Below are 27,238 nucleotides of genomic sequence, written 5' to 3'. Positions count from 1 at the left end.
CAAATCACCATCTTATATCTGACATGTTGTTAATGTTTACTGCCATAATTACCAATTTGAAATATAAGGCAGCAATTTTTATTAGTGTTTGGTTATGTATAATTATGTCAAATATGAGACTGCAATTTAGATGGGACTGTATTAGCTATGATCGTGCAGAATGATGATACTGTATATTTGACATCCTGAGTGTTTTATATGTCTATAGATTTTTTTCCCTCTAAACCATACACAATCGTTTAAAGATAATTCAAGGGTTATTTATACTGCTTTTCATTTTCAGCATTTTATAACATAGGAATACACATAGTCAAAACAGGAAATATGGAATCAGGCTTAACCTGAAAGGGAATCAGGGTCTGTCTCATCAGGACTCCCTCTGGTGTGTTAGACCCTCTCAGGCACTTTGTACATCAGCTCTCCATCCTTCATCGTAACAATGAGCTTTCACTTTGCTGAGCAGAGAACTCAGGCCCAGAGAATTCAGGAGAGTTTATCCAACCTAGTGCATGAAACACAGATTCACATTGTTTCTTGCAATTCTGATCCTTGGCAGTTTATAGGAAAGCTCTGCGTAAGAGGCTCTGTGTGGAATGTGTGGTCCTACTATGCTATTTGATTTCTACCACTCTACCCGATGCTTTAGAAAATTCCTTTCAGAGGTGAAGTGCTGATGCCCGCTCACAGTTTTGTCAAGCTCAGGCTGCTTGACTCTTCTGCTGCAGGGCCTGTGGAGACAACACATCTTAGTGGAGGAGTCTACTCACTTCCTGCAGCAGCAAGCAGACAAAAGGCAAGAGGCTGGGGGTCCTAATGCCTTCAGGGGCATGTCCCTAATGACCTAACTTGCTTCTAGCAGACCCCACTACCTCAAGGCCCCACTACCTGACAATAGCTTCTCGGGCTTGGTGTCAAGCCTTTAATTCATGGGCCTTTAGTAGACACTCAGGTAAAACACAGCACCTATAAAATTAGTAGTGTATTTAATGAGATGGTTTAATTGTCTTTTTTTTTTCTCTATGGTGGTAGTTCAAATTCTCCAGAGAGACAAAAACCAATAGAGATTTTACACACAGATGCACAAAATTTACAGCCTATGGTCTGAGATTCAAGTTTCTACAAGTCCCAGGGATGAGAAAGGCAAAGGCACGGAACCAGGAGACTGGTGGTGTAGGTTCTGGTTCAGCGTAAAGGCAGAAGAGCCAGGCCCAGCTCAGAGATCTCCAGGAAGAAAGGGAATTGTCTCTCACTTTGCCTTTTGTTTTATTTGTGCCTTTGGTAGCTGGAGGGAAGCCTTCTCTGCTTTGGGAAGGGTTGCCTCATTCAGTAGCCCACTGCTTCAGATCAGGAGTCAACCTCATTGAGAAACATCCGCACAAACATGTCTGCAGTGATGTGGAACCATGTACCTGGGCAGTCTACAGCTCAGTCATGTGGACACCTGAAATCGACACCCTATCAATTTTCTCACAAAGAAGTTCTATTAGGTATATTTTAGAGCAAAGGGAATCAACTTTAGAGGTCTGAGGTTTTAATCCAATGTGCAAGTTCACTCAGGAGAGAGGAATTCGGAACTTGCACCGAAGACTTCTGAATCCTATTATAATGTCCTGTCAGGAGTATTACCACCACACACTCTGGGGCAGCTCTAATTACATTGAGGCCTGAGTTCTTTTTAAGAAATTTATATTTGAGGCTGTAGAAATGCCTTAACATTTAACAGAGCTTGCTGTTCTCCCAGAAGACTGGGGTTCGAATCCCAACACCCATACAACCTCTAACAACTATCTTTCATTCCAACATCTCTTTTGGTCTCTATGGGTACCAGGTGCACAGACATGTATGTGAGCAAAATGGCCATATACATTAAATAATAAAATAGCTTGAAACACATGTACATTTGTTAACCTCACCAAGATGTGGCAAATATCTCAGCACAGCGGTGGAGCCAGATCATGGATTCAGGCCTTGTCCGACCCAGAGTTCATCCTCTCCATCCCCTGATGGGTAACAGAGTCAGTTTCTCCAAGAAGATCTACTTTCCCACCCTCATATTTATATATTATTCTATGTTACAGTTTTCTGGACAATTTCCATTCTATTAACATACTTCAAAATTGGGTTATCAAAATGTCCACATGTTAACATTCCAATGCAAATAGAAAAATGAGATGTAAAAACCACAATCCTGGAAAGTTATTCTTAGGTTTTTGTGAATAATCGCATGATCTAAAAGAAATATTTTAGATTTTGAAAAGCAATGATACTGTACTATACAGAGAGCAAAATATAGTCGTTATGTTTTGTAACACATATAATTTAGTTATACCCATTAATTTTATCTCTAATATGACTTAGCGAGCTTATACCTGATGGCTCATCTGCATACCCCTTAGAAAATACTAGCTCTATGACATTCGGGCCTCTGTGTATTGTGTTTATTTTTGCACCTGTTGCTTATTCTATATGGCCAATACAAGAATTCCACAAATCTCTGTATATTAGTGTTTGCTTTACTTTTTTATTTTATCAGCGTGCCACATACTAACTTTAATCACAATGCTTAAAAACACTGTTTTAAATTTACCAAGCAATTGATCACTACTGGGAAAAATTACTTCCCAATGAAGAGACTTGTGTCTTCAATATTTTCAAATTGTATTTTATCTTTCTGTATTGACCCAAAGTTTAAGTAATACACTCCTGTGTCATAGAAGGTTATTCTCTCTGGGTTCTACTTAGTAGTTATTGAAATCCTCTCAATAAAAATGTCTTTACAGTCACCTGGTGTTACTTGTCTATGAGGTCCATGGCTAACAGAAGGTCTATTCTGAATGTCTAGTTCCTTCAGAGGTGAGGGCTTGCAGACCAGCCACCACTGGGCCAGGGCTTTTGTTACCAAAACAACATTAAGAACCAAACAAAGCAAGGTTTGAGCATGCATTTGTTGTACCTAACCTTGTTGGGCAAATATTGATTCCACTCAAGAGCAGTGGCCTTGGATAATGCAAAGGTGTTCTGTCTCAACCAAGGATGCCAAACCAGAGAATGCTGGAAATAACCCATCCTTTCAGTCAACAAGGGGAAAAAAAGGAAAATATTTTGTTTATGATCACTTTAGTGGACTTGTAGTCGAAACTCAACATGTTGGTTTAAAGGTCTATGTTAAGGCTAGAGAGATGGCGCCGTAGGTAAGCGTGGGTGTGTTCTTGCAGAGGACTTGAGTTTGGTTCCCAGTATCATGTTAAGTAACTCACAGCCACTTGTAACTCTACAGCCAAGGACTCTCATGCTGTCATCTGGTCTCCCAGGACATGTTCCTCCCACACAGCTATGTGCACATGCACACATATACATGTAATTAAAAATAAAATCTTAAAATGTACATACCAACATCCAAAATACCAAGGAACATGTCAAAATTTCTGTTTTAATAAATTGAAATTATTTACATTCCTGCATATTTATTTGTTTCAAGTGTGTCCCCCCCCCCCCCCCCCATCGAGGAGACTCGGACAAATCCTCCCAAGGGTCATCCTGAAAAAAAGACTCATAAATCCTTTAACCTAATTCTACAATTGATCCCCTAAGAAAAGTTAAATAGCACCATTGTTTGTAGATTGCTCGATCACCACAAAGATAATTCTTTTATAAATACAGATGGCACCCTTGTGGAAATGACATGACAGTTAGTAGATGCCAACAGAAAAAAAAATGAAATCACTATGCTGATTAGCTAACAGCATAGAGTTCAGGAGAATTATGCTGCTCTTTCTGAGTAATGCCTTATTTGAACTGAGGATGCCCTGTTTCCATTTTGGTTTTTGGTTCTTGCTCTTTTTAATGTTAAAAGAGTAAAATAATAGGAATTTGATTGTCTTGAGCACACAGTGCTGAATTGTCAATTGGTGGGGAATCAGCCTGTGAAAGTTTCCTACTCTCTTCCCACCCAGACCTTTCTATTTTTTAATTTTTTCTGGTATCAGCTGGCGAAGCTGCAGCAATCGTGGGGGTGGGAGGGGGGGGCGGCAAAAACCACAGCACTAGGCTCATAAGGACCAAGATATGAATCAGTGAATATGATTCCAGCCAATTGTTGACATAAAAATGACTTCTATGGTCTTGACACTGAAAAGGTGAAAAGAGACCCTATTTACTCAAGACCTATTATGTATCACTTGAGGACCTAGTATGTGTCACATCATAGAAACCTTTCCAGATATGTTTCTTGCTGGGACTTTTTTTTTTTTTTTAATTTGTTTCCTGTGACTTCTGTGGTTCCAAATTACTACTGTATCTCTCTTTTCCAAAATCAGTTTAGCAAAAATATGTGCAGAGGAGCAAACCTGGGCACCACAACCACAACGTGGAGGCGGTTTGCATACCAGCACTGAATTCCCCACGTCTGTTCCTGTGTTTGTTGGTGGATGGGATGTTGAGCAATGTTGCCCAACCTCTCAGAAACAGCACGCGAATAATCCCGTAATCAGTGTAATGTATTCTGCTCTGGGAGTAATCAAGTCATTGAGCTTTGAAGTAAGATCCAATTTTTGGCAAGTGGCTGATGAATGCAGTTTCCGTATTCAGAGGAGGCTGATGTACCTGGACTATTTGGGTCTTCTGGTTGAATAAGGGGGAAAAAGCACTTGAGGAAACTCAAGTGGACTATTCTAAAAATAATCTGAGGTTCGGGATACATTCTCCTAGCGGCATAGTATGCAATTTGAGATTTTAAAATTAAACATGTCTGTGTGCTTTTGAATTTTGGATGAGAGAGAAAGAGAGGGAAAGTGAGAGAGAGAGAGAGAGAGAGAGAGAGAGAGAGAGAGAGAGAGAATGAGAGAAACTGCTTAGCTGGGAGGGAGGGGTAGGGGAGACATGGCCCGTGCTGAGTTCTTACTTTCCCCTCCTAGGCTGCTCTTTCTCTGGATCTTTGCAGGTAGGGTCCTCCTTGTGATTCAAGTCTTAACTTAGAAGTTCCTGCTTCAGACGTTTCTTCCCTGAGTTTATTTCCTCTGCCCTGAGCCATGAAGCTAGAGTCGTTACTTCCTTGCATCTCTCCCTCTCTGGCCCCATCTACCTTCCTGCTCCTTCTTTCCTTTCTTGCTTCCCCTTTCCCCTTCTCTCCGCCCCTCCCTTCCTTTCTTAATAACCCTCCTTTCTTCCCTCCCACTGTCCTTCCTTTCCTTTCCCCCTCCTGCGTCTTCTCCTGCTTTCTTTCTTCTTTCTTTTTATGTACGTATATACGTGTGTGGGTGTGGAGACCGGACTTGTGTGGGTGTGGAGACCGGAGAACAATGTTTAGTGTCACATCTGAGATTCTAATCAGTCTCCTCCTGCCTTTTTTTTTTTTTTCCAGTTAGATCTCTTACTAATCTGCCTGTCTCCGCCTACCCAGCACTGAAGTTATCACCATGCTTGGCTTATTTATTTATTTATTTATTTATTTATTTATTTTTCTTTCCACCCGAGTTCAGGGTTAAAGCCAGGCCTTCATGCTTGTAAGCAATTTAGTCACCTCTCAAGTCCCTCTTCTTAATTATCACCATGGAAAATTCTTACGTGCTTGCTCGTTTAGCCTCCTCAGGAGTTGATGGGCTCCTAGAGAGAGAAACAAGGGGCAGCTCGCCCCGGTACTCAACAGCCGTGCGGTGCGATAGTTCTTGTGGGCACTGGTAAAAAGACTGACCTACTGAATGAATGCTGGATTCTAACCCAGGGGCTCCACAATTCGGGGACACAGGAGGCTGCCTCCACCTGTCAGGGCCCGTTGTTAAGTGGTTCCAGGAAGCTGGAAGCATTTTTCCTATTACACTCTTCCTATCGCTATAGTGCAAACCAACCCTAGAGTTTCATACACGGAAACCAGGCTCCCTAGATCCATCTAATTCCAGGTGTGAGGCTGCAGCTAATTGGGCAGTTTCTGTTCTCAGGCAGGCTACAAGCTGGTAGTCAGGTGATATGTGGCGATGTCCCTGCTAGTTAGGCTTTTTATTACTTAAGACTTTCAGCTCAAAATTAACTCATGTTCTCGGGAGCGGTCTATCCTTGGTTCTCTTGGCTTAGCGTTCTAAGTCCCGGTCATGCTGGAGCCCTTGGACGGTCTAGCAGCTTTCACTTACAGCTCTCCTCTGACCACTCTCCCTTGCTGGTTTCTGCATTTTTTTCATTCTACACTCTCTTCATCCCTTTACGTTCTTCATTTCCTCTCTCTTTGTCCCCCTTTCCCTTCATCTCCTCACACCCTTTCTTCTTCCCTGACCTTCAGTCTCTCTCCCCCTTTTAAATCTGTCTCGGAGAATGGAGCAGAGGCTTGCCCTGCCTTGGCTGCTAAGCACGGGAGGAATGAGGTCAGCCCAAGTTCTCTCTTCTACCTCACATCTACCTATTCTAATATTAGGAAAAGTATCCACGAAAATCCATCCATACAAATTTTTGTGTAAAAGCTAGAGATGTTTGGGCTAATCATTGGTGTTAATAAAGGATTAATAAATAATTAATAATTATAAAATAATAAATATATAAATAAATGGAGGGGTTTAACACCTCTTCATTTTATCTCCTACCCTTAGATATTTTGCTCATGAAAGTAGTGCATGCTCACTGAGAACCATAGAGGTAATACAACTTTGGGTGTGGCTCCAAGCAGAAGACTTTCCAGGTGTGTCTAGAAGGGGATTTGGCTTTCAAGGGAGTAATTAACAAAACTATTTTAAGAGGTTATTTGCTGTGGAAAGTGGGGGAATTACCTGTCCAGGGGAATGTGACATGTTTAAATGTTGGCATTTTTCCCGATTGCTCCGTGGCCCTGGAATAATGACTCTTTTATAAGAAAGAAAAGGAAGAGAAGTTGCCGTGGTCCAATGGATAGTAATCACTACTGTGAGGCTTTCTTGGGTTGTAGAAAATATGTACAAATGTGTGTTTTTAAAGAAAGCCACTGGAGCAAACGGGTGCAGGTTTCTTAGTTTTTTTGATTGTTTGTTTGTTTTTGATACAAAGGGTTCTGGCTGATATACATTGGGGCATCATTCTTAATGCCATTGTTTGCATTTCTTGTGGGTACATGGTGTCAAAGGGGAACATGCCTTCATTTTTTTTATTGTTTCTAGAATGTATACAACTATGGACTATTTTTTTAAAGTAATATTTGTTGCTGGAATTTCCAACCCCAATAATCCCATATAAAAAAACCACACAATCCAGTTATATAATTATAAGCTATATGCCTAGATTAGGCAGACTGAACACTATACTGACTTATTCTCCAGTTATAAGACCCCTTGCTAGTTGTGGTTTAGCCTGGCAACGTGGTTCTGGTCTACCATAGCTTCTTCCTCCTCTTGCTCCTCCTCCTGCTCCTCCTCCTCATCTTCTTCCTCTTCCTCCTCTTCCTCCTCTTCCTCCTCCTCTGTCCTCTCTCCTTTTCCTTTCTTCCTCTTCTCCCTCTCTCCTGCCCTCATTCTCAAACCTCCAGTCCCACCTTTCCTCTCCACTGTCCAATCACAGGCTCTAGCCTTTATTGACCAGTTAAAATAGGGAGAAGGTTCCCATGAGATTACCTGAATAAGTGATGGACTGTTTGTTTGTAGGGGACGACCCTTCTTGAGGAAGCAGAGTTAACATCAGAATCCCAATCACATTAGGCCAACTCACAGCAAATGGTGAAGTAGTTTTCTTTGTTGGTGCTGGAGTGGGGTAATCTGAGACAGGGTCTTACTCTGTAGTCCAGGCTGGACTCAAACTCAAGGCAATCGTCTTTCCTGAACCTCTTAAATGGTGGAGTGCGATATGAGAACCCTCACGTCTGACCTAACACTGCTAGAGGTACCAAGGTCACCTAGTATAAGGTTCCTAAGGACTACATGGCCATGAAAACAATGAAAACAAATACAAACAGCAGCTCTGTTCCCCTTTCTTGTAAGGGGCCTTTGTGCCCTGCTGTATTTTCTGTTCCTGGGTGAGAAGATGAAGGAGGCACCTGGTCTATCACTTCCTCAGCAACAGCTGCTGGAGGGCGGGGCTCTACTTGCACCCCTGCATATGACATGCACAGTAACTCTTCCATGTCATTTTGCAGATGATGGTAATGAAACTCGGAGGTGATGTAGGGCAGTGGAGGGCAGGACAATGACGCAGAGCCCTCTGTGCATTTAAGGACACTTAATTTAAGGGCACTTAAGACATTCCCACTCAGCAACATCCTACTCTATGCTTTATGTCATCTCTAGATTACTAATACAACACAAAGGCTGTGTGAAGAGTTGTTAGATTGTATCACTGAGAGAACCATGACAAGGGAAAACAGTTCTGTGCATATTTAGCACAGATGAACATTTTATTTTCTGGCCTGTGATTTATTGTTCAGTTTATAGATGTACCATCCATGAATGAAGAGGCTGATTGTATGTATGTATGTATGTATGTATGTATGTATGTATGTATGTATTGTGTATTATCTGTCTATCATTTGTCATCATCAACACCACCATCATTATCTGTTTGTTATCTATTTATAATCTGTCTACATACTGATCCATCCATCCATCCATCCATCCATCCATCCATCCATCCATCCATCCATCTTCTATCTATATGCTGATTCCATGACCTGAAACATAGCTGGAGCCCAGTGACAAAAATTTCTTGGCATGAAATGGAAATAAAACCTGTATGAAACATGCAAATGTCTCTGCAATTCTTCACGTTCTCTGCTCTTTTCCTGAGTATTTGTCAATCTTGCACATGTATTTACTTGCTTGCTTGCTACCGGAGCATCTCTTCACATCTGAATATGATCTCCATGTGGGGAAAGATCTTCAGGTCATTTGTCAACCACTGCAGATCTACAGTAGATGATCTGTAAATATTTGGTGGAGGAATAAACAGACTAATGCAAGTTTTTACTACTACTTCAGCTTCCTGGAAGCGCCTCAGATTGCTTTCTTTATTCGTCTACTTCTCTCTCAGGAGTGGTTAAAATCTACTTAGGGTGTAAATAAAGAAAGTCTATATTCCTAGCTATTCCATGTGGCAAACACTGAAGTGTGAGTACATGGGGCTGGATGTACTACGGAGACAGCCCTGGTCTCATCTATAGGCAGAAGTGAAGCCACAGGGACAATAGAGAAAGTCACCATTCTGCTTTGTGCTCCACCTTATGACTTCCATAGCACAGATCTTTTCTGCAAAATCCCAAAGCGTCTCCAATCCCACCCCCACCCCCACCCCAAGTATCAGCTCTTCTGCCAATCTTCCCCAGCCACACCCTGCTAGTCTCCTTAACCTGGAATAGAAAGAGATTTCATATCATCAATGTTTTCTGCAGTCTTCTACACACCATTCTTGGAAGGGGTCTCTGTTGATTTCGGATGCAGAAAAGCAAATCCCCCCTGAAGCCCCCTCCCCCCCAATTCCTATCTTGTAAACTTGGTGGCTATTGTGTGATGCTTAGGCCAGAGGAAAGGGTTGAATATGTTTTTCTAAATCTTTGGAATTTAGAAAACTATGTTACTGTACTTTCTGCCCCTGCTTGCCAACTCATTAGAGTTCACCCCCAATCTCTTCCCTCTCCTCTCCATTTCTCTCTCCACACACGCACATACCATGGCTCTATGGCAAAAGGATGATTTAGTGAAGCCAGTGACAACCACCTTCACTTCTGCAGAACCATCAGACGAGAGCACAGGACTCTGACCCCAGGAGGAATGCTGAGCTGAGTTGAAAGGCACTCTGCCAAGATGCTTTCCCTCCCCACTGGTAGAGACAGACAGAGCCAGCCCTGATTGGATTAGTACTGCCCACAAGCACTTTAATCTCAACTGCTGCTACCTGGGGAGGGGAGGCAGTGTCTGACTTGTGGGAGGTGGGAGGCTCTGAGATACTGAGCCTCTTAACAGCTAGGGCACCTGCAGAGAATATTAAAGGGCTCTCTCCAGAGATAAAACAGGGGAGCCCTGAGAATGAGTCTGTGGATGGTCTGGATCCTGTGGGTTATAGTTGTTAAAACCGACTTTGAACACACACAGCCTGGTGGTGACGGGTTGTACACCAGGAGCTGATTCTATTCAGAAGATGAATGGAAGCTTGAAAGGGTTAGATATGAGGGGGTTGAGGTAAGAGCTCAGTCAGTGAAGTGCTGGCTTTGCAGTTATGGAGACCTGAGTTTGATACCCAGAACCTAGATTTAAAAAGAAAGGCAGGTATGTTGATGAGCACTTATAATCACAAAGCTGGTGAGCTGGTTAAAGATGAATCCTGAAAGGTCACTGGCCAGCCGTCCCAGTCTCCTTGTGAGTCCCGGGCCAATGACAGATACCATCACTCAAAAACCAGGTTGTACAGCTACTGAGGAAGGATATCTAAAGTTGTTCTCTGGTCCCCACATGCATGCACCCAGGAACACCACACACACACACACACACACACAGCATTGGACGTGAAGGTAGGAAGATGGAGGTAAAAATAATAATGCTGGATTATAAACAGGACCTCTCTGAACATCCACAAACAGCAAGCTAGAAGGAGAAAGGAATGGGAGAAAGAATGAATGAGAGAGAAACAAAGAGAAAAAAACAAAACAAAACACAAAAGAATTTGTCTAATTACATACTGGTGTCTAATGTTAAAGTAGTTGAATTAATGAAAAGCTCTTCTAGGAACACAGTTTATTTTTTACACCACTCTGAATAAATAAATAAATAAAATAAACCACAAGAGATATACAAAGCAAAATCATAAACATATACAAAGTGAAAGAGCAGAGTAGAATGCATTCTCTGACCAAGTGGGACGATAGTCTGAATAGAAGGAGGTTGGCAGAACAAACTGAGCTGTGATTGAGCAAGGAGAGTCAAAGACCCTGAAGGCTGGACCACTTGTCCTTTAGGCTGAGTGAGAGAAAGATGCCAGGACTGAGGTTAAAGAAGCAAGCTCAGTGGGCAACACAGAGAGTACATGGCATTGGTGTCTGTGATGGGTTTTTAGCAATGAGTGGTACAGGCTAGGGCAGAGAGAGGAGTAACAACTAGAACATTCTTGATCATGTGGGACTTTCCCAGAAGGGTGAAAGGTTGGGAAGTGGGGAATGGTCTTCGGACTCCTGGAGAGATTCCTTCTTCTCTTTCTTTTCCTTTTCCTTCCCCTCCATCTCCTCCTTCTCCTCCTTCTCCTTCTTCTCCTTCTTCTCCTTCTTCTCCTTCTCCTCCTTCTCCTCCTTCTCCTCCTTCTCCTCCTTCTCCTTCTTCTCCTTCTCCTCCTTCTCCTTCTCCTCCTTCTCCTTCTTTCCTCTGTGTCTCTGTCTCTGTCTCTGTCTGTCTCTGTCTCTCTCCCTCCAAATTCTCAAAGTATCTAATCTCCATTTTTGAGTACAATATACTTTTAAAGGACTTGCTTATTTTAATTGTGTATGTATGAGTGTTTTGCTGACAAGTCTATTCATACCATGTATGAACAGTGCCCACAGATGTCAGAAAAAGGCAGTAAATCTCTTGAAACTGGAATCACAGATGACTGTGAGCCACCGTATGGATGATGGGGGACCAAACCTGGGTCTTCTAAAAGAACAGCAAGGACTCCTAACTGTGGAATCATCTCTTGAGTTTCTAATATACTTTTAGAAATATTCTTCACTTATTCTTGAAGATTTTATAGATACACACAATGTATTTTGATTATACTCATCCACATTTCTCTTCTACTCCTGGATACCCCACCATCCAACATTTCCCCCTTCCATCTTCATGTCCTTTTTAAAAAAATCTAATTAGTTCCCTTAGTGCTGTTCCCACACACTCAGGGGAGGGGCTATTTACTGGAACATAGACAACCATCTAAGTAGCTTTGACTGTCAATTCAACGTAATCCAGAGTCATGAGAGGAGTCTTGACTATGGGATTGCTCAGATCGGGTTGATTGATGTACATGCCTATGAGAGAAATGTCTTGAGGTACCTTTTGGGATGGCAGCATTGCCTCAGCAAGTTGTTCTGGGTTGTGTTGTACAGCTAGATAAACATGGGTCTATACATGAGCCCACAACCATTGTTTCTCCATGGTTTCTGCTTTTATGTCTGCTAGATTTTCCTTTCCTGACCTCTCTTAATGACAGATTGTGACCTCGACATGTAAGCCAAAAACAATTCCTTCATTTCCTGAGTTGCTACTTGCCAGTGTTTTATCAGAGCAACTAAAAGGTAACTAGAACAGGAATCTACTAGTGGCCATATTCCTGAAGAGAAATGTCTCTTCATCCTCTGATAGGCACCAGCTCCCAGTCGCTCCTCAATTAGGAGTAGGTCTTATGAGCTCCTCCACGAATCCTTACTAGAACATTGACTAGGTTGATCTTGCAGCAGGCCTGCCTGTGCTTGGCAACCACAGATGCTGCGAACTCCCGAGTCAACAGCCTTGTCATACGCAGAAGACACTGATTTCCAGGGATGCTCTTTAATCTTCCTCTCTCCCAAATTTTCTGCCATCTCTTCTTTAATGTCTTCTTAGCCTTGGGTGTCAGTGGGATGGGATGATAGAAGTTCATTTAGGACTGAGCACTGGAGTAATTCTTATGAAATCAAATCAGGAGCATGGGCAGGGCCAGATCTTCTGAGCATGGGAATGTCCTATCCTTCTGGTTCTAGAGATGTACACACATGAGTTAAGCAGGAAAAGTTACCCAGGAGTCGCAAGGTGGAAATCCATAGCTATTATTTTTGTAGCCTCTAGCTATAAAAGCTAGCAGGTGAAGATAGTCTAGAGACCCAAAGTGGGGGAAATGACATTTTAGCATTTTTGTCAGGTAGGCAATTTAAAAATAAACTTGAATTCAATGTATACCATTAATGCTAGAGGTTGTGTTATAATGATGCCAAAATGCCTTCTTCTTACTGGCAGGTAAAAAATAAAAAAACTATGTTGTAGGGGGTGGGGCACCTTATATAGAACAGGCTTATGTGACTGTGACAGCAGCCTACAAAGCCACTGAAATCAAACCAAGACTGCGCCCTGCAGAATTAGCGCTGTAACCTATGTCAGAGACTTGCTATTATCCTAATATCAGCTTTTGGATTCTGTCCAGTCCCATTAGTAATTCCCATGTTGATCGCTCTGTTACTCGTGAACGTTAATTGCTTCTAAATCTCTTCACATGTTCAGATGCTTGGAAAAAAAATTCTGACTGGCAAAGGTGCGAGTTTTATTAATGTGGAAGCAAACAGGAAATCTGTTTAGAGACCTGAGTGAAGAGTCTGTGACTGAAGAGCCTGTGAGTGGCAGAGGTGGCAATGCTCTTCAAATGTCTGTCACATGTTAGCAGGGTAAGAGTGGGGAATGGGACACAGCTCAGCAGAGATATCTGTGGTGTTCCTTTAAAGCTTGAATGCATTTATATGAGCCTAGATGATCAAATTGTGGCCCCCTCCAAGGGTCTCTGCTTCACTTGGTATGGAATGGTGATCTTGGGACCTTTGAGGTAAATTTGTGCTTAGTTAGAGCTATTAAGTCAAGAGATGCAAAAAGGTTTGGATATAATTTGGTCTGTCATCCTGTCATTGATCTCCTTAGCTTCTGAAATTGGAGGAAGCTGGGAAATTTGCACTGGCAGCTTCCATACTTCACATATTGGGAAACAAAGGGCAAGGGAGAGAAAGAGGAGAGGGTGAGGGCTGCAAAGAGGCAATGAAGAGCTGGCCAAGCAAGGGGATCACTCAACTTGTACCAGTGATCAAGAAAAGAGGAAAAAAAGAGATAAAATGTATGTTTATAATACTTTGTTTTGCAACCATCTTCATAAATGTTAGTGAAGTTTCTGTTTCTTCGGTCGAGTGGTACAAAAAAATCTATTATTTAGTATTGACATTCGTTCATTACCAATTACAACTGTACCCCAGTGAGAGGAAAAAGAGGTGGATCCAAAAGGAGACCCAGGACTAGTTATTGATTATGCATATGGTTTCTTTTGGTCCTACATTTAGCGGAGAACAAATGTGCCTTGCTTGGTTTCTGTTGCAGTAGGCAGATATAGAAAAGCAAAGTGATGGGCCATATACAACAGGGGCATGGTAAGTCTGAGAAATAGAGAAGACAGGAAGGGAAAAATTGCATGATGGGTTGCAACTCCTCTAGATGTGGTGGAGGCAAGTTCAGGGAGTGGGTCTTTGGGCAGTGATCCTATGAAGGAGATGGGTAACCCACAGTGGCTCTGTAGCAGAGAAAGAGATGGAAAGAGAGTCTGGAGTGGGAAGGTATGTGGATATCTGAGGAGAAAAGAAATCAGTGTTGCATGGTTGAGTACAGAGAAGGTCACGTGAGACTATGACCCTGAAATCATGTGTGTTTCGATACTCTAGATTCATATTTTCTAGGAAAACCTGTTTTATGATTTCTGATAGCATGGCCTATATGTAGATTCATCTTTTTAAAGAGTTTTTCCTAAAGACACTCTTTCCGAGAAAGTGTCCTTGACTTACTAGGAGTGTCCAGAAACTGACAGAACATTCTGGAAGGTTTCTGACCATGGTGATTGTATCTTCATTAACACCACCAAACCACAAGATTAAAAATTTCCTCATGGCAAGACCCATACTATCCACATTCTTGTGTCTTCCAAGAAGCCACATTTGAAGATAAACTCCTTGTAGTAGCAACCAAATAAATGTCTTGTTTTGATGTGTGAACAATGGCCCATGAGTGGTAGAAAAGACGTGATGTCTTAGAAAGATTTGTTAAAAATAAACCCTTCTAAAAATGTTGTTGTGAGATCACATTTGAAGCATTCTGACTCCCTTGGAATGTACTTTAAACACAAGTCCATATGCTGAAATGTGAACATACGTACAACGAACTGAGCAGTAGAAACATTCTTTTCAGGCCAAATTTCAGTTGGATGGTTGCATGTTGTCTGCCTTACCCACCCTCCATGTTTTAAACAGAACACGAGAAGCATGTCCTACCCCCTCAGGGCATTAAAGGGATGTCAGTGTCTGGCTTCATAATAATTCAGGTCTTCCCTCACTCCTGCTAACCTGGTGTAACTGTGTATAAGCTGAGATTGTGATAAGAATTGAATGAGAATATCAGTCTCTGGGGGAGGAATGGGTGAGAGTGTTATGTTGTGATACGGAAGACCTAAGTTATAACCCTATCCTCTCCCCTGCCCCCATCTCTCTGTCAGAGCCCCATAATGTGCCCCCTTGTTTTACTTCAATGTCCACATCTGCAAAGTGGGGGTAACACAAACCTACCCTCTGCCTTTCAGGTTTTTTGCGAAAATCAGTGAACTAATATTGGTAAAATTGGAGCCCCATGGATGAAGGGTACTTTGTAAGTATAACACATTCTTGTCATGTTCTTCTCTATTGCTCCAAACTGCAAATACCAGATGTCTGCTTTTGCTGTATCAGGAATTCAGTAACACCATGTTTCACACCCAGATATTGACAACCTGGCTGTCTTTGAGGAATTTAATGTTTCTGACCTCTCAAATGTTTTATCTACATGTTGGATGTAGAAAAATACATCTTCTTCTATAAAACTGTAAATTTATATAAAGTTGACTAGATAATTTGGAATAATAAATGCCTACACAGTGTATCAAAATGCTGCTATAAACTCTTTATATAAATTCCAGGTGTTTTCATCTTTCTCTCCTCACCAACCCCCCCCCAACCCCCCCTCCCCATAAGCTGCACTGAACTTGTGTTTAAAGCCCTCAGTTTGTATTTCAGAGGAGGGGCTGGTTTCACTATGGGTGAGTGACATGTCGATGATAAATGCCAACTAGATGGTTTGCTAAGTATTGTGTTTCCAGACTTGTGGAGAGGAGAGGAGAGGAGAGGAGGACAAAATGAATGGTGAGCTGGGTATACACCACCCTTCTCATATCATGTTAGTGTTTAGGTGACTTAAAGATGCCTCTTACCCATTAGATGGCAAAGGTTTCAAAGCCACGTAGCCCCAGTGTGGGGCAGAAGTAATGATTGTTCCTCCAGCAGCTATTTCACTTGAGTTTCTTGTTGTAATAGTACCATGAGGTACCTGAACCAACCACCATCCTAGAAGTGGTATTTGACCAGGGCCTAGCTGGCTATGTCCCCACTACTTAACCCATGAAAGTTTCCTTGGAAAAAGTAGATGGTACCCTTTAAAAACCCCTAACCTAAAAGGATTTAGAAACTTCCTGGGGTCCATTTTAATGCTCAGTGGTAGGATTTAAATATGAAGTTGTAGAGCTTATGTCTGTTGGCTATTTCTAAGGACTCCATCCCTCTACTGCTTGAGCACCCCCAGAGGGGCAGACATTTTACTAACAGCGTCATTGTTTCGGAGTTGATGACAAGTCTATCCTTTATGTCCCTTCCCTGAATTGAATCTTAATTTTACTGTCTATCTCCACAAACAAACACACAAACAAGCATCCCCCCCTTAAACATGAAACCCTTTCAAATATTTATGGTGGCCCCTGCAGGTCCGTTAAGGGTAGTCTCAGGTTAATTTCTATCCATAAGGGGACTCATGGTAACAGTCCTCAAAGCCTGCCCCTTTGGAAAGGTTCTCATCTGTTCATATCTTTCTTAACAAGCAGTACAGAGAATTTACCTTCTCCAGGGCCCATTCTGCACCTCAGAGTCAAGAGAGCTAGTCAAAGGTGGAAGAGAGCTACCGCAGAAGATACCGTCCGGAACCAGGTGTGCCCTCGGATTGCTTTGAGCATCAAGATGCAAGGCTCACAGCCCTCTGTGCGGTGCAGATGACTGACAGGGAGAAAGTTGTTTTGGTTAATAATACAATCTGCTTGCCTCCTGTAGACACAGCAGTAGCTTACTAATTCGTTAGAAGTGAATTAAGGTTGTTTACTGATGTTTTAAAGTAACTGTCAGAGTGGGAAAAAAAAGTTCATGCTAAATGAGACCACTCACCTACTTCAGAGTTGTTGTTTATCTTAAGCCGGGTGCATAAATAATATATTGAGATCCAAAGGGTGATCTCAAGCATTAGAACACGAAGCTTCCTGTTTACCAACTGTCATTGGGCTGAAGAGAATTTAAACAGCTCTGAACCTTTTTGTCTGTGGATGCAAAGCATGAAATTAACTTTCATTTCATAGTTAGCAGAAATCAGGATGATGGTGTCTTGTTGTCCTGTCTCCTGCCTATCGGGATCTTTTTTTTTTTTTTTTTTTTTTCTATGCAAGTCAGACTTTGGCAGCAGCATGTTTTTTATGTCTCCTTTCAAACAAGACCCCTCTATTCTCCCCCACAAAATAAGCAGAGACCTGTCTGAACCAGTCTGTTGACTTTCCCTAGATAGAAAGAGGCATAGTGGAAATATGCTAACCTGGCATCCAGGGGTTCAAGTTCTGAGTGTTGGTGGGCCTGTCTGAAATCCCCCCTCCATCAGAAGATTTGGAGTAATAGCATATACTTCCAGTGCTTTGTGGGAAGATGGTGAGACTCTCGTGAGGTCATTGTGATAGAACTTTCAGGTGTCATAGGTAAGTGGCTTGATAATAACTGCTAACACTGCTAAGGCTGGATGCTAAAACAAGTGAATTATATCTCATCATATCCCAGCTGTCCTGTGGCATAGGAACTGTTACGATCCCAAATCTTACCACTCCCAAACCAAAGCAGAGGCAAATAATATGGCTTATCTCACCCGTTCTGTGACTAATTTCAAAAGGGAAAGTATCAGAGTCCAGAGTCTGTCTTCTATTGTTACCTTTTGGGAAGGAAGGGCCGGGTTTTCCTCTGTGAGATGATACCTCTTAGTCACACACAAGGAAATGAGACATCACCTCTAAAAACCTGGACCACATTCAGGCTGAGAAAATATAAGAACAGCTCTCCTCTTCATCATCAGGGAGAGTTCCTGTTAGGCAGGGATGTAGCAGACTGTATGGGTTAATTATGTTTTATGTGTAAACAGCCTGGTGATTCTTAGCTGAAAAGCTCTAAATGAAAAGACCTATTACTTGTAAATGCTTCCAGAAACAAGAAATTTGATTCCCTTTCTGTCCCCTTAAACTCAAAGTGTGATAGCCTATTTGGAGTATAGGGAGAGAGTTAGAGAATGAATAGAAGACGTATGGAATGTTTAATTTCGCATGATTGCATTTCACATTTGCTGTAGCAACGGAGGCATCAGAGAACACCTATTTTTGATGTTTTGATGGTGTGCTCCAGGCTTTACAGCCTGATTTATGAACTTTGTGGGGATAAATTCTTATTAAGCAAATGAACAGAAATGCATTTGTGTTCACATCACTGAAAGCATGCAATTTGTACAACCACTTTTTAAAATTTCTATTTACACTATAGTCATTGGAATTTCAAAAGAGAAAAAGAGCCTGAAGCAGTTCATGGGAGAAAATGATGTGAATTTTGTGGACATTTCTCCCCCCAACCCCACCCCTCGACGAAATATGTTTAGTTTGTACTGGGGTTAAATTTGGATTGGCAAACAGTGAGGGTCTGGCTTGCTTTATATTTCTGAATGAAGCAGTTCAAAAATAGAATCATTTCTATAATCCAGAGGAACGGATGGACTCCTGAGAAGTAATCAACTAAGGGAAAGAATAAATTTTGTTCTTCCAAAAATTGCCTGAGTCTCAAGCAACCGCGGCTGTGCTTTAGCGTTTGTTAATACAGTAAGATAATTGCATAACTAAATACACTATGGAATTCCAATAATTGGAAACTTGGTTTCCTCGTCACAACACACAACTTGCTGATGCTGAAAAGCACAGGCAGTATTTTCAAATGCGAGGACCATTCTCTCCCGGACATGTCCTCTGCAGTGTTTTGCAGCTCCTGTTGCGGTTCTGGAGACTCGTCCCTTGTGGTTATTTTTAGTCCGTTGGATTTAGAAAGGTGAATTGAAACAGGAAGTCCCAAAGTCTGACCTGCTTGCCCAGGGCAGGCGGGTTGCGAATTGCTTCTCTGAAAGTCCCCTTGGTGATATTTAGATGAAGTGACCTGAACGTGTTCAACTCAGGAAGCTCCATTCTGTGTGTCCTTGGGTGGTAGCTCAGTGGAGCCTCCTGGAGGTCAAATCTGGTATGGCTTCTTTTTGTGTGACTGATAAAAATAGCCTTTTCTTTTTTGCTTACTCGTAAAAGGAGAAGTTTACTAGTCACATCTTGGTGTGAGGTCTATTTGAGTTAATATATGGAAAGACCTTAGGAAGCACAGGTATAACATAAGTCTCTAATAGACAGTGGCTATGGTAATCAGGCACTCTAGGTTAAGGCTTCATATCTATGCGAACTATAGCAAATCCTGGAGGAAAAGTGAATAAAGAGACTTAGGATCCACCATTCAAGAAATATTTGTTGACTCCTCAGGTACCACTCTCTCCTAGATGTCAAAGAAACAAAGATTAGGTAGTATGAACTCTTGACTTGCAATAGTTCAATCGAATTGGGAAATAGGCAGAAACATCTATACATCTATAATGATCACGACGGGAACAAAAAATATTTCAAAATGGCGCCTAGTGAATAGCAGAGATATTTTCGATGGCAGGAACTGGCCTATCTCCTGTGTATCTTGTTTCTCATAAACATACAGTCTGGCTTCTTACCCATTGGTTTGGAATTCAGATCGGTGTAGGAGCACAGAGCAGATTTCTATCACTGGGTACTTACATAGCACCAAGTGGACTCACTGGGTGAATGACACCAGCAAATTTGGCTTTAAGGAGTCAGGAGTGGTTGCCACGGGCAGTTTGTGAGTATAGATGTATTTGCTTTTGTTGGCTTCTAGGGTAAGCCCTAGGCAAGTGAGGTGCATAGCTACTAGACTACTAAAGTGACTGTCACCCTAAGGATCAGATAAGTGCTTCCTTAGTCTTTCTTCAAGCCTTCAATGCTTCATGTCCTTCACCGTGACCCACATCTGGTTGAATCCAGTGGCTTCATTCTTGTTCATGTCTGACTGAACTTTAGTTGTATATATGTATAAACTCCCTTGCCCCCTTTCTTTTGAAGAACTTGAAACCTACGGAAGTTGACAGACTAGCCCCCAAAGAGACTTCTAACCCGTGTCTACCAACCTGCTGATATTGTGTCTTTTTTCTGCATATACAACTGTGAACCTTGCTCTGATTACCAACATTGACATCTTCCCATCACATCGTAGCTTCCAAACGACCTTTCCACCTTTTGACTTCATATCCATAATGTCGAATTTACCTCCTAAATTCTGTGTTTCAAACTTATCAGTGTTGGAAAGAAAGTCAATAGCAACATTAAAAGAACTTTTCTTACAATTAAAAAAAAAAACCCACAGTTTAAAACCTACTTCTTAAATCTTATTTTTAGATAGCATACCAACATCCTAAGAACGTGGTCAATATAAGATAACTAAAACTTAAAGGTTAGAAGATTTTTCTGGGATACTGTGACATTCTCTTCTACAGAGGAGATTTTTTTTTTAAGACAAATTCCCCTGACTTAGTTTTCACGCGAGCCTTTCAAAAGTAGATGGTAGTGTAATTATTAGTACAGAGATCACTGTTTCCCACAGTAGGAATATTCACTGTAAGAGGTGACTTTTCAAACACACCACAGTGGCTCTGCTGTAAATTAGGGATATAGTCTTAAACTGAAATAGTTATACTATGGTTTTGGACGACACCAACTAATTAATATGACTTCTCTTCCCCCTTTTCTGATAGCCTTGACCAGATGTTAAAAATAAGGTATCTGTCACAAAGTATGATCAGATGTGCCAGACACCTATTCCACTGTTCTTAGCCAAGGATGTGGGGAAGGTTGTGTTGATGGAGACCACGGACTAGGGAGGGACACCCTGGTGGTTCTCTCAGGCCCATAAAACAGCCCTGAGATAAGATGCTTCATTGTGGGCATCTGCTAACAGTTTGCAAGAAAGTGTGCTACAGCTACAGAAAAAAAAAAAAAAAAAAAACATTTTAGACATCATGACATTAGTTGGTAGAAGAAGAAATTGGAGATATTCATCCAGCCATGTCGGTTGGCAGTGAAAAGAGAGAGCTGTCAAGTTGAAGGGTGGGAGAGGTTGGAAAAAGCATGAAAAGCAGGCCTGAGAACAAGAGTCCTGCTGTATCTGGGAGTGTTAAGCAGGGTCAAAAGCCTGTACATCCCCTAAGGCTGTGGTTCTTAAATTGGAATGATTCCTGCCCCTTAACCCAGAGGTTCTGATTCAATAGATCCGGGAAGGGACTTGGGAGTCAGGGTTTTTAACAGTCACCCCCCCACACACCACTCAGAGAAAGCCTGCCCTGCGGTCATGTTTACATCACAGAACATGACAGTATTTGGTGTTGTTAAAGATGACCAGAGCTGTAAAGAAACTGTTTAGTCTAGTGTATTGCAAACCTTTCTCAAAATCTGGGAAATTTTAGAACGGTTTTGCTTTCAAAATGCGTAAAGTAGGAACAGTTACCCTGAATAATGGGGGTGGGTCGCAGGGCAGATAAACAGCTACAGAATTATATTACAGTGTAGAGTTACCAAGTTCCGGGGGTGGGGGGCGGGGGGAGAAGGGCACCTGATAGGGGAGAGCAGGAGGCTGCATCCAACTGGGCTATGGTAGAGGGAATTTATAATAATGTCAATGAAATGGGCACAGACTTGGGAGTCAGACACCCTGGGTTGGAATCCCGTCTCTCTGGTTACAAGCAGTGGGAACTGCTCTTTAAGCCAGGGCTTTCCTCATAGGGTCAGAATGAAGATTCAAGTAGATGACATGTGGGGAGGACTGAGCACAGCACTTCCTAGTTAATGGATGCTCAGGAAGTGGCTGCAGTCACTTTTGTGTTTAAGTTTTGCGTTGGTGGTGAATGTGTTGTTGAATGGCTCTGGCTTTGGTTGAAGCAGGAGAATGGCTCCAACTAATACGCCAAGGAGAAATCACAATGTCAGCAAACCCCGAGGGAAGGATGATAGACAGTCTTATGCTTAGTGTTTCCAAAAGGTCTATTCATATGGGGGCGGGGCAGTCTAGGTGGCACAAACCTCTTACAAATATTACTGAAGCCGAGAAAATTTAAGTTGCCCAACACCACAAAGCTAGCAGGGGCAGAGCTATTTTCCTGATTATTTTGCTATGCTGTTTTATTAATAATGATTCTACCCACAGCATAGGGAAAAAATGATGTAATTGATACTGGTGTCTATGACAATGGTAAAGTTTACAAGTAAATTTTTTTTTAATTTTTACAAAGTAACTTGATTTAATGAGCCATATGAGATGAAGAATGGAGGGAGGACGTCAGAGATGATGAAAGTCCTATGGGTGGTCCCCAGATGAACTGCCTGGGAAGTTCCGGAGCAATGAATGATAGTGGCAGCGATAGATGGGGGATCCCAGGGGACCTGCTATGTTGTGTCCTCTAACTCGCTGTCATGTGTAAGTAACAGCAATAAATTCTTTAACTCTGGATGCAGAGGAAATAGGCTCATCCTGGATGGAGGCTCAGGGAAGGACCTTGGAGCTTGAGTGAAGTTCATTTCCATTCCCCATGTGCCATTGGGAAGCACAGAAATCCCACATGGCCTTGCCAAATTGCAGGGACCTGGGAGACCAGATATTTTGATATTCTCTCCTCTTCTTCCCCCAAACACCCTCCTGTCCTTCTTCTTATTTTAACCAGCCCCACAGTTTTTATTTATTGTTCTCAAAGACAGATTTTTAAAGAAGTCATGCTTCAAGACTCAGAACATGTAGTACAACTCAATAGGCAAGTGGGACATCCCTTGCCTCCATACTGTTTTAATTTGCTTTATCCAGGGAGGCACCTGTGTCTACCCCAAGTCTCTCCTTCAGCTGTGGTCAGAAAATCCCAAAGCCCAGATAATCTTAAACCAATCTTTGCTTAGGCTTTTATATTTGCAGTAGATTTCCAGTTTTTAACAACCTGATTGAGGCTAATATTAAAGTGGGGTTTGGTTCCCTGAGCAAATGAGCACAGGTGTTAGTTCATAAATTGCAAGAAACCGTCATGGAGTCAACCCCAGCCAGGGCAAGGAGTGGCTGCACACCCTAATGGGAGTCGGGGTGTCCATGCCTCAGACTCTGACTCTGCAATGCCTTATCTTTGAGATGTTAGTCTCTCTCTCTCTCTCTCTCTCTCTCTCTCTCTCTCTCTCTCTCTCTTACACACACACACACACACACACACACGCAGACACATATGCAAAGACACACACAAACACTCACACACACACAGATACACATGTACAGACACACACAATGCTCTCTCTCTCACACACACACAGACACACACACACTCCAGACCTCTTTACCCAGTTTTGACCATTTCCTTTGTCTGGGGTTGAGGCAAAGAGTTCTCATCTCATCCTTGTCTGCTTCTACTATCTTGAGTTCTGGTGGCAAAGGATATACTCTTCACAGTGGACTATTGCTCTTTGAACAGCCAATAATATCAATAATTTACTATTTCTCCATTCAAGTTATGATAAAACAGATATTTATTGCATCCCTACTATGCATTAAGACCTCTTCACTTGCTGAGGGTGGCAAAACTGAGGCTCAGGTTGCAAAGTCTTGGCTTTGTGCAGTTTAAGTGAGGATAGCTCTATGGGCAGGCTCAGCTTTCTGTTTTCTTACAGCACATTTCCATACCTTACAAACACCCAGGGACTAAGGTTCTTCCCCTGCTAAACTAGGAATTCCTTAAAACTGACTCTGCAGCATCTTCATCATTTACCCACAAGGAGGTAGAACTCACCCCCCCCCCCCGTCCTCATATCATAAGACAAAAGCATCATTAGATGCTACTGCCTACTGAGATTCAAGGCACAAAAGCTTCAGGGACTGCCTGCAAAAATGCCACCGAAGAACCTATGTCCATGCCCCAAATGCTGCCCCACAGATTAAAATAGTTGTCACACAGTAACTAGAAAATGCAGTTGATTAAACCTAGTTTTGGATTGGCTTTGGACAGCATGATTTTCTCAACGCAGGTTAAAGTGTAAAAAGAAAGAAACAGTGAGACTGCAGAACTGTTTTTCTTTCCTGTATGCTCATAGTGGTTATTTATATCTGGAAGTTTCCATTGGGATTTAGTTCAGGATATAGACTTGGCAGGGTGGCTTCTGCACTCTGTGGTGACATTTGACAGACTGCAGGCAAAGCAGGATGGATTTCTAATATCTAGATGGATGGATCTGGGGATGAAGTGTTGGGATTGGACTGTATTATGAAATGGATTTATTGACTCGAGTCTAAATGCAGCCCTTTGCTTGTCAATATGCAATCTGTATCAATAACTTTTGATAAATTAGGGCTTCGACCTTTTGCTTTGTTTTTATCAACTCCACTTTAGCAATAACAATAAAAGACTCCAGGTGGTGTATGGTGAATGGCTTATTGCGCTCCTCATGAGCGTGACTGACCCCGGGGCTCAGTGCTATGATCCTGCACATGCTATCTGTACCCAGAAGTGTGGGTTGCTGTGCCTGACTTCCTTCCCAGAATTAGATATTCCCCCATTCAGTTACATCTCAGTATCAGCCCGCTGCATTAACCTTGAGATGCTGTGCCTGTGATGTACATAGCATCTTCATTTTCCAGATGAAGAAATTAAGACCCAGTGAGGTCCAATGAGCTGCCCAGGGCCACACAGTAAATCTTGAATACAGCTGGGTTCCAGACAGAGGTGCCATGGTTCTTGTGTGAGGGCATGGAATTTTCTTCCTCTGAGATTCCAGAGAGAAATCAGTTGGTAAAAAGCTTAGGCACAATACCTTTTCCCCAAGCATGGTAAAGTGGACATCTTTCTCTCTGAGCCGTATGCAGGGGAAGCCCTTGGGTTTTGTGAAAATTAGAGGATGTCCTTGAGTTTGGGTAGAGAATGCTGCCACAGAGCAAGGTTTTTCTTTATCTATACTGGATGACCCCTTCCATGGATGGTTCTTATCATGGCCCAGGTATCTTCTGTAGGAGACAGCTCTGTGCCCAGCGAGATAGATGTTGGACCAAATGAGTGAGTTATACAATCTTCTCCTTAAAGAGCTTATGCTTTCATTGTTGCAAATGGTGGATGTCAATCGTTCTCCTCTAGAGTCCTCCATTTGTAGGCTGGTAGAAAAACAATAGAAGGCGATCAGGCCTTGCAACACCATTCTCAGAACCACAACCACCGACACAAGCACAGGAAGCGACTGTACCTGCTAAGGCAGTGTGCTTTATTCTCTTTCTCAGCTTGGCCTGTGAGCTACCTGCGAAAAGGTTCACAACGCTGTCCCCAGGTTGGCACTCTAGGCCCCTGGTCCAGGCATGGTTCCAAGTAGATAGCTGATCTCTTTGATGTAAGTTATGTTACTTGTTTGCTTTTAAGCATCTTCAGGAATTTTAAATTAAAGTTACTTTACTGCCATCGTAGTGGTAAGCTGGAATAGCAAATGAAAGGAGTAATTATCTGCTGAAATACAGTGAAGCATTTCATAAGCTAGAATGCTTGGAAAGCAACTTGAATTTTTACTAGACGACCTAGTGCAAACTTGAAAAAAAATGACTTTGCCTTGAAAATTCTAATGTATTTTCGAGTTCATATTTCTGTTTTTTATGTCCTGGTATACATTATCTAATGATGTAAATCAAGTTTTCTTTCTGTAAGGTCTGCTGGGTCTTACGAAAAAAAATCTGAGCAGATATTTTGTTTTCTTATTGTATTTCTGGTGAGTCGAGGTCACAAGGAGCACAAGCCAAGTAGGTGTCTTCAACTGAAAAACTGTTCCATTAGGAAGTTTTGTTCATTTGCTTGTTTGTTTTTCACAATTTATTCTTTATAATCTCACTATAGCCTTCTTATGGTGGGGGAGGAAGACCTTCTACCATAAGGTAAATATGTCTTCTCAGGCTTCATGTTCTGGGACCCTAAACCCTCAAATCCTTTGCTAATGGCATTGGAAAAGTAAGGTTAGGGAAGATGGAGTCATGAGAACTCTGCCCCCATGAGTGAATCAATCATTTGTGAATTAATAGACTATCAACACAATAGCTTTGTTATAAAAGCAGTTCTTCTCAGCATGCTTGCTGTTCCACCACCAAGCCTTGTATCAACTTGGAACTCAGCAAAAAGGTCCCCACCAGCAAGAAGGTTTCCACAAGGCAGTCCCTCAACTGTAGAAGTCCCAACTTCTGAAACTATAAGGAAGAAAGTTCCTGTAATAAGTTAACGAGTCTGATATATACAGCTGTAGCAACAGAAAAGGAAGTAAACAAACAACCCAAATCCATATTATCCAAGAATCACAGAACAGTGCTGCAAATACCGTTCATTGATACAGGCTTGCTTAGAGTGTGTGAGGCTCCAGATGTGGTCACCAACATTCAACAACAACAACAAAACCCTGAAACCAACCAGGAGCAGTAGAAAGCCAATTTCACATGGAAATATGGCTAGAAGTACACCTCGCCAGAGATCCTCACCTGACTATGTTGGAACAGCAGCTCGAAATCATCACTAAGCACCTTGTACTTTTTCTAACATTGCCTTAACAAGCGTAGTAGGGCCTTTAGTTAGTTAGTTAGTTAGTTGTAAAATTAATACCAAAAGTTAGTCTAGAAAGTAATGGCTTCAAACACAGGCATCACTATACTTCATTTTTACTTATTTCAGCTCCCTACCCCTCTTCCATCAGCCCTGTGCCCATCTTATGAGTTCCTTTGCTCCTTTCAGACAATTCCTCCCGATTCCATGTCTTGAGGACTTACTAAATAAGTTATTTACCACATCCCTTTAGAACCCTCTCTGTTCTCTTACAATCTCCCTTCTATTTTCATGTTCTACACACCCATACACATTCATTTAAATGTAGGTTTCCCTTTTTATATAAGAGAAACTGTAATGGTTTTAGTCTGACTTCTTTTGCTTAACCTGATGCTCTCCAGTTGTATCCCCACTTTTCTCCCACAAATACCATGGCCTTGTTCCTGTTTATGGCCAAATAATATTCTATCAAGAAGATGTACCATATTCCTTTATTCCTTCATCTGTTGGTAGACACGCGGACTGTTTCTATTTCTTGGCAATTTCGGGGAGTGTAGCTAGGATATTTACTTCTAACAAATATATGTTCTGTGGTGTAATGCATTGAGGCTCAGTGTTTGAGAATTGTCCCAATCAAGCTTCAGTGGAAGAGAAGTCTGTATTCCCGTACTTTGAAACATGACTCCATGTTTCTTAATGTTGCTTAATGGTGGCTTTCAATCAATGACCAGATATTTCCTCAC

General features: G+C 42.0%; 1 protein-coding gene across 3 annotated transcripts in view; it reads left to right on the top strand.

Moving 5' to 3' along the window:
* Ppargc1a (peroxisome proliferative activated receptor, gamma, coactivator 1 alpha) overlaps positions 1-27,238 on the top strand; it is a 661,605-nt gene that overhangs the window by 187,831 nt on the left and 446,536 nt on the right. Inside the window, exon 2 of one of the 3 annotated variants that reach the window (XM_006503776.4) lies at positions 15,253-15,317. The exons of the other annotated variants lie outside the window; for them this stretch is intronic. Within the exon in view, the coding sequence (XP_006503839.1) occupies positions 15,300-15,317 (18 nt within the window). The 5' untranslated portion in view covers positions 15,253-15,299. The remainder of the gene's footprint in view (positions 1-15,252; positions 15,318-27,238) is intronic. 3 annotated transcript variants of the gene reach the window in all.

Source organism: Mus musculus, chromosome 5, assembly GCF_000001635.26.
Source record: "Mus musculus strain C57BL/6J chromosome 5, GRCm38.p6 C57BL/6J".
Taxonomy (NCBI): Eukaryota; Metazoa; Chordata; class Mammalia; order Rodentia; family Muridae; genus Mus; species Mus musculus.
The sequence above is the reverse complement of the archived record's forward strand: the minus strand, read 5'-3'. Positions and strand labels throughout refer to the sequence as shown.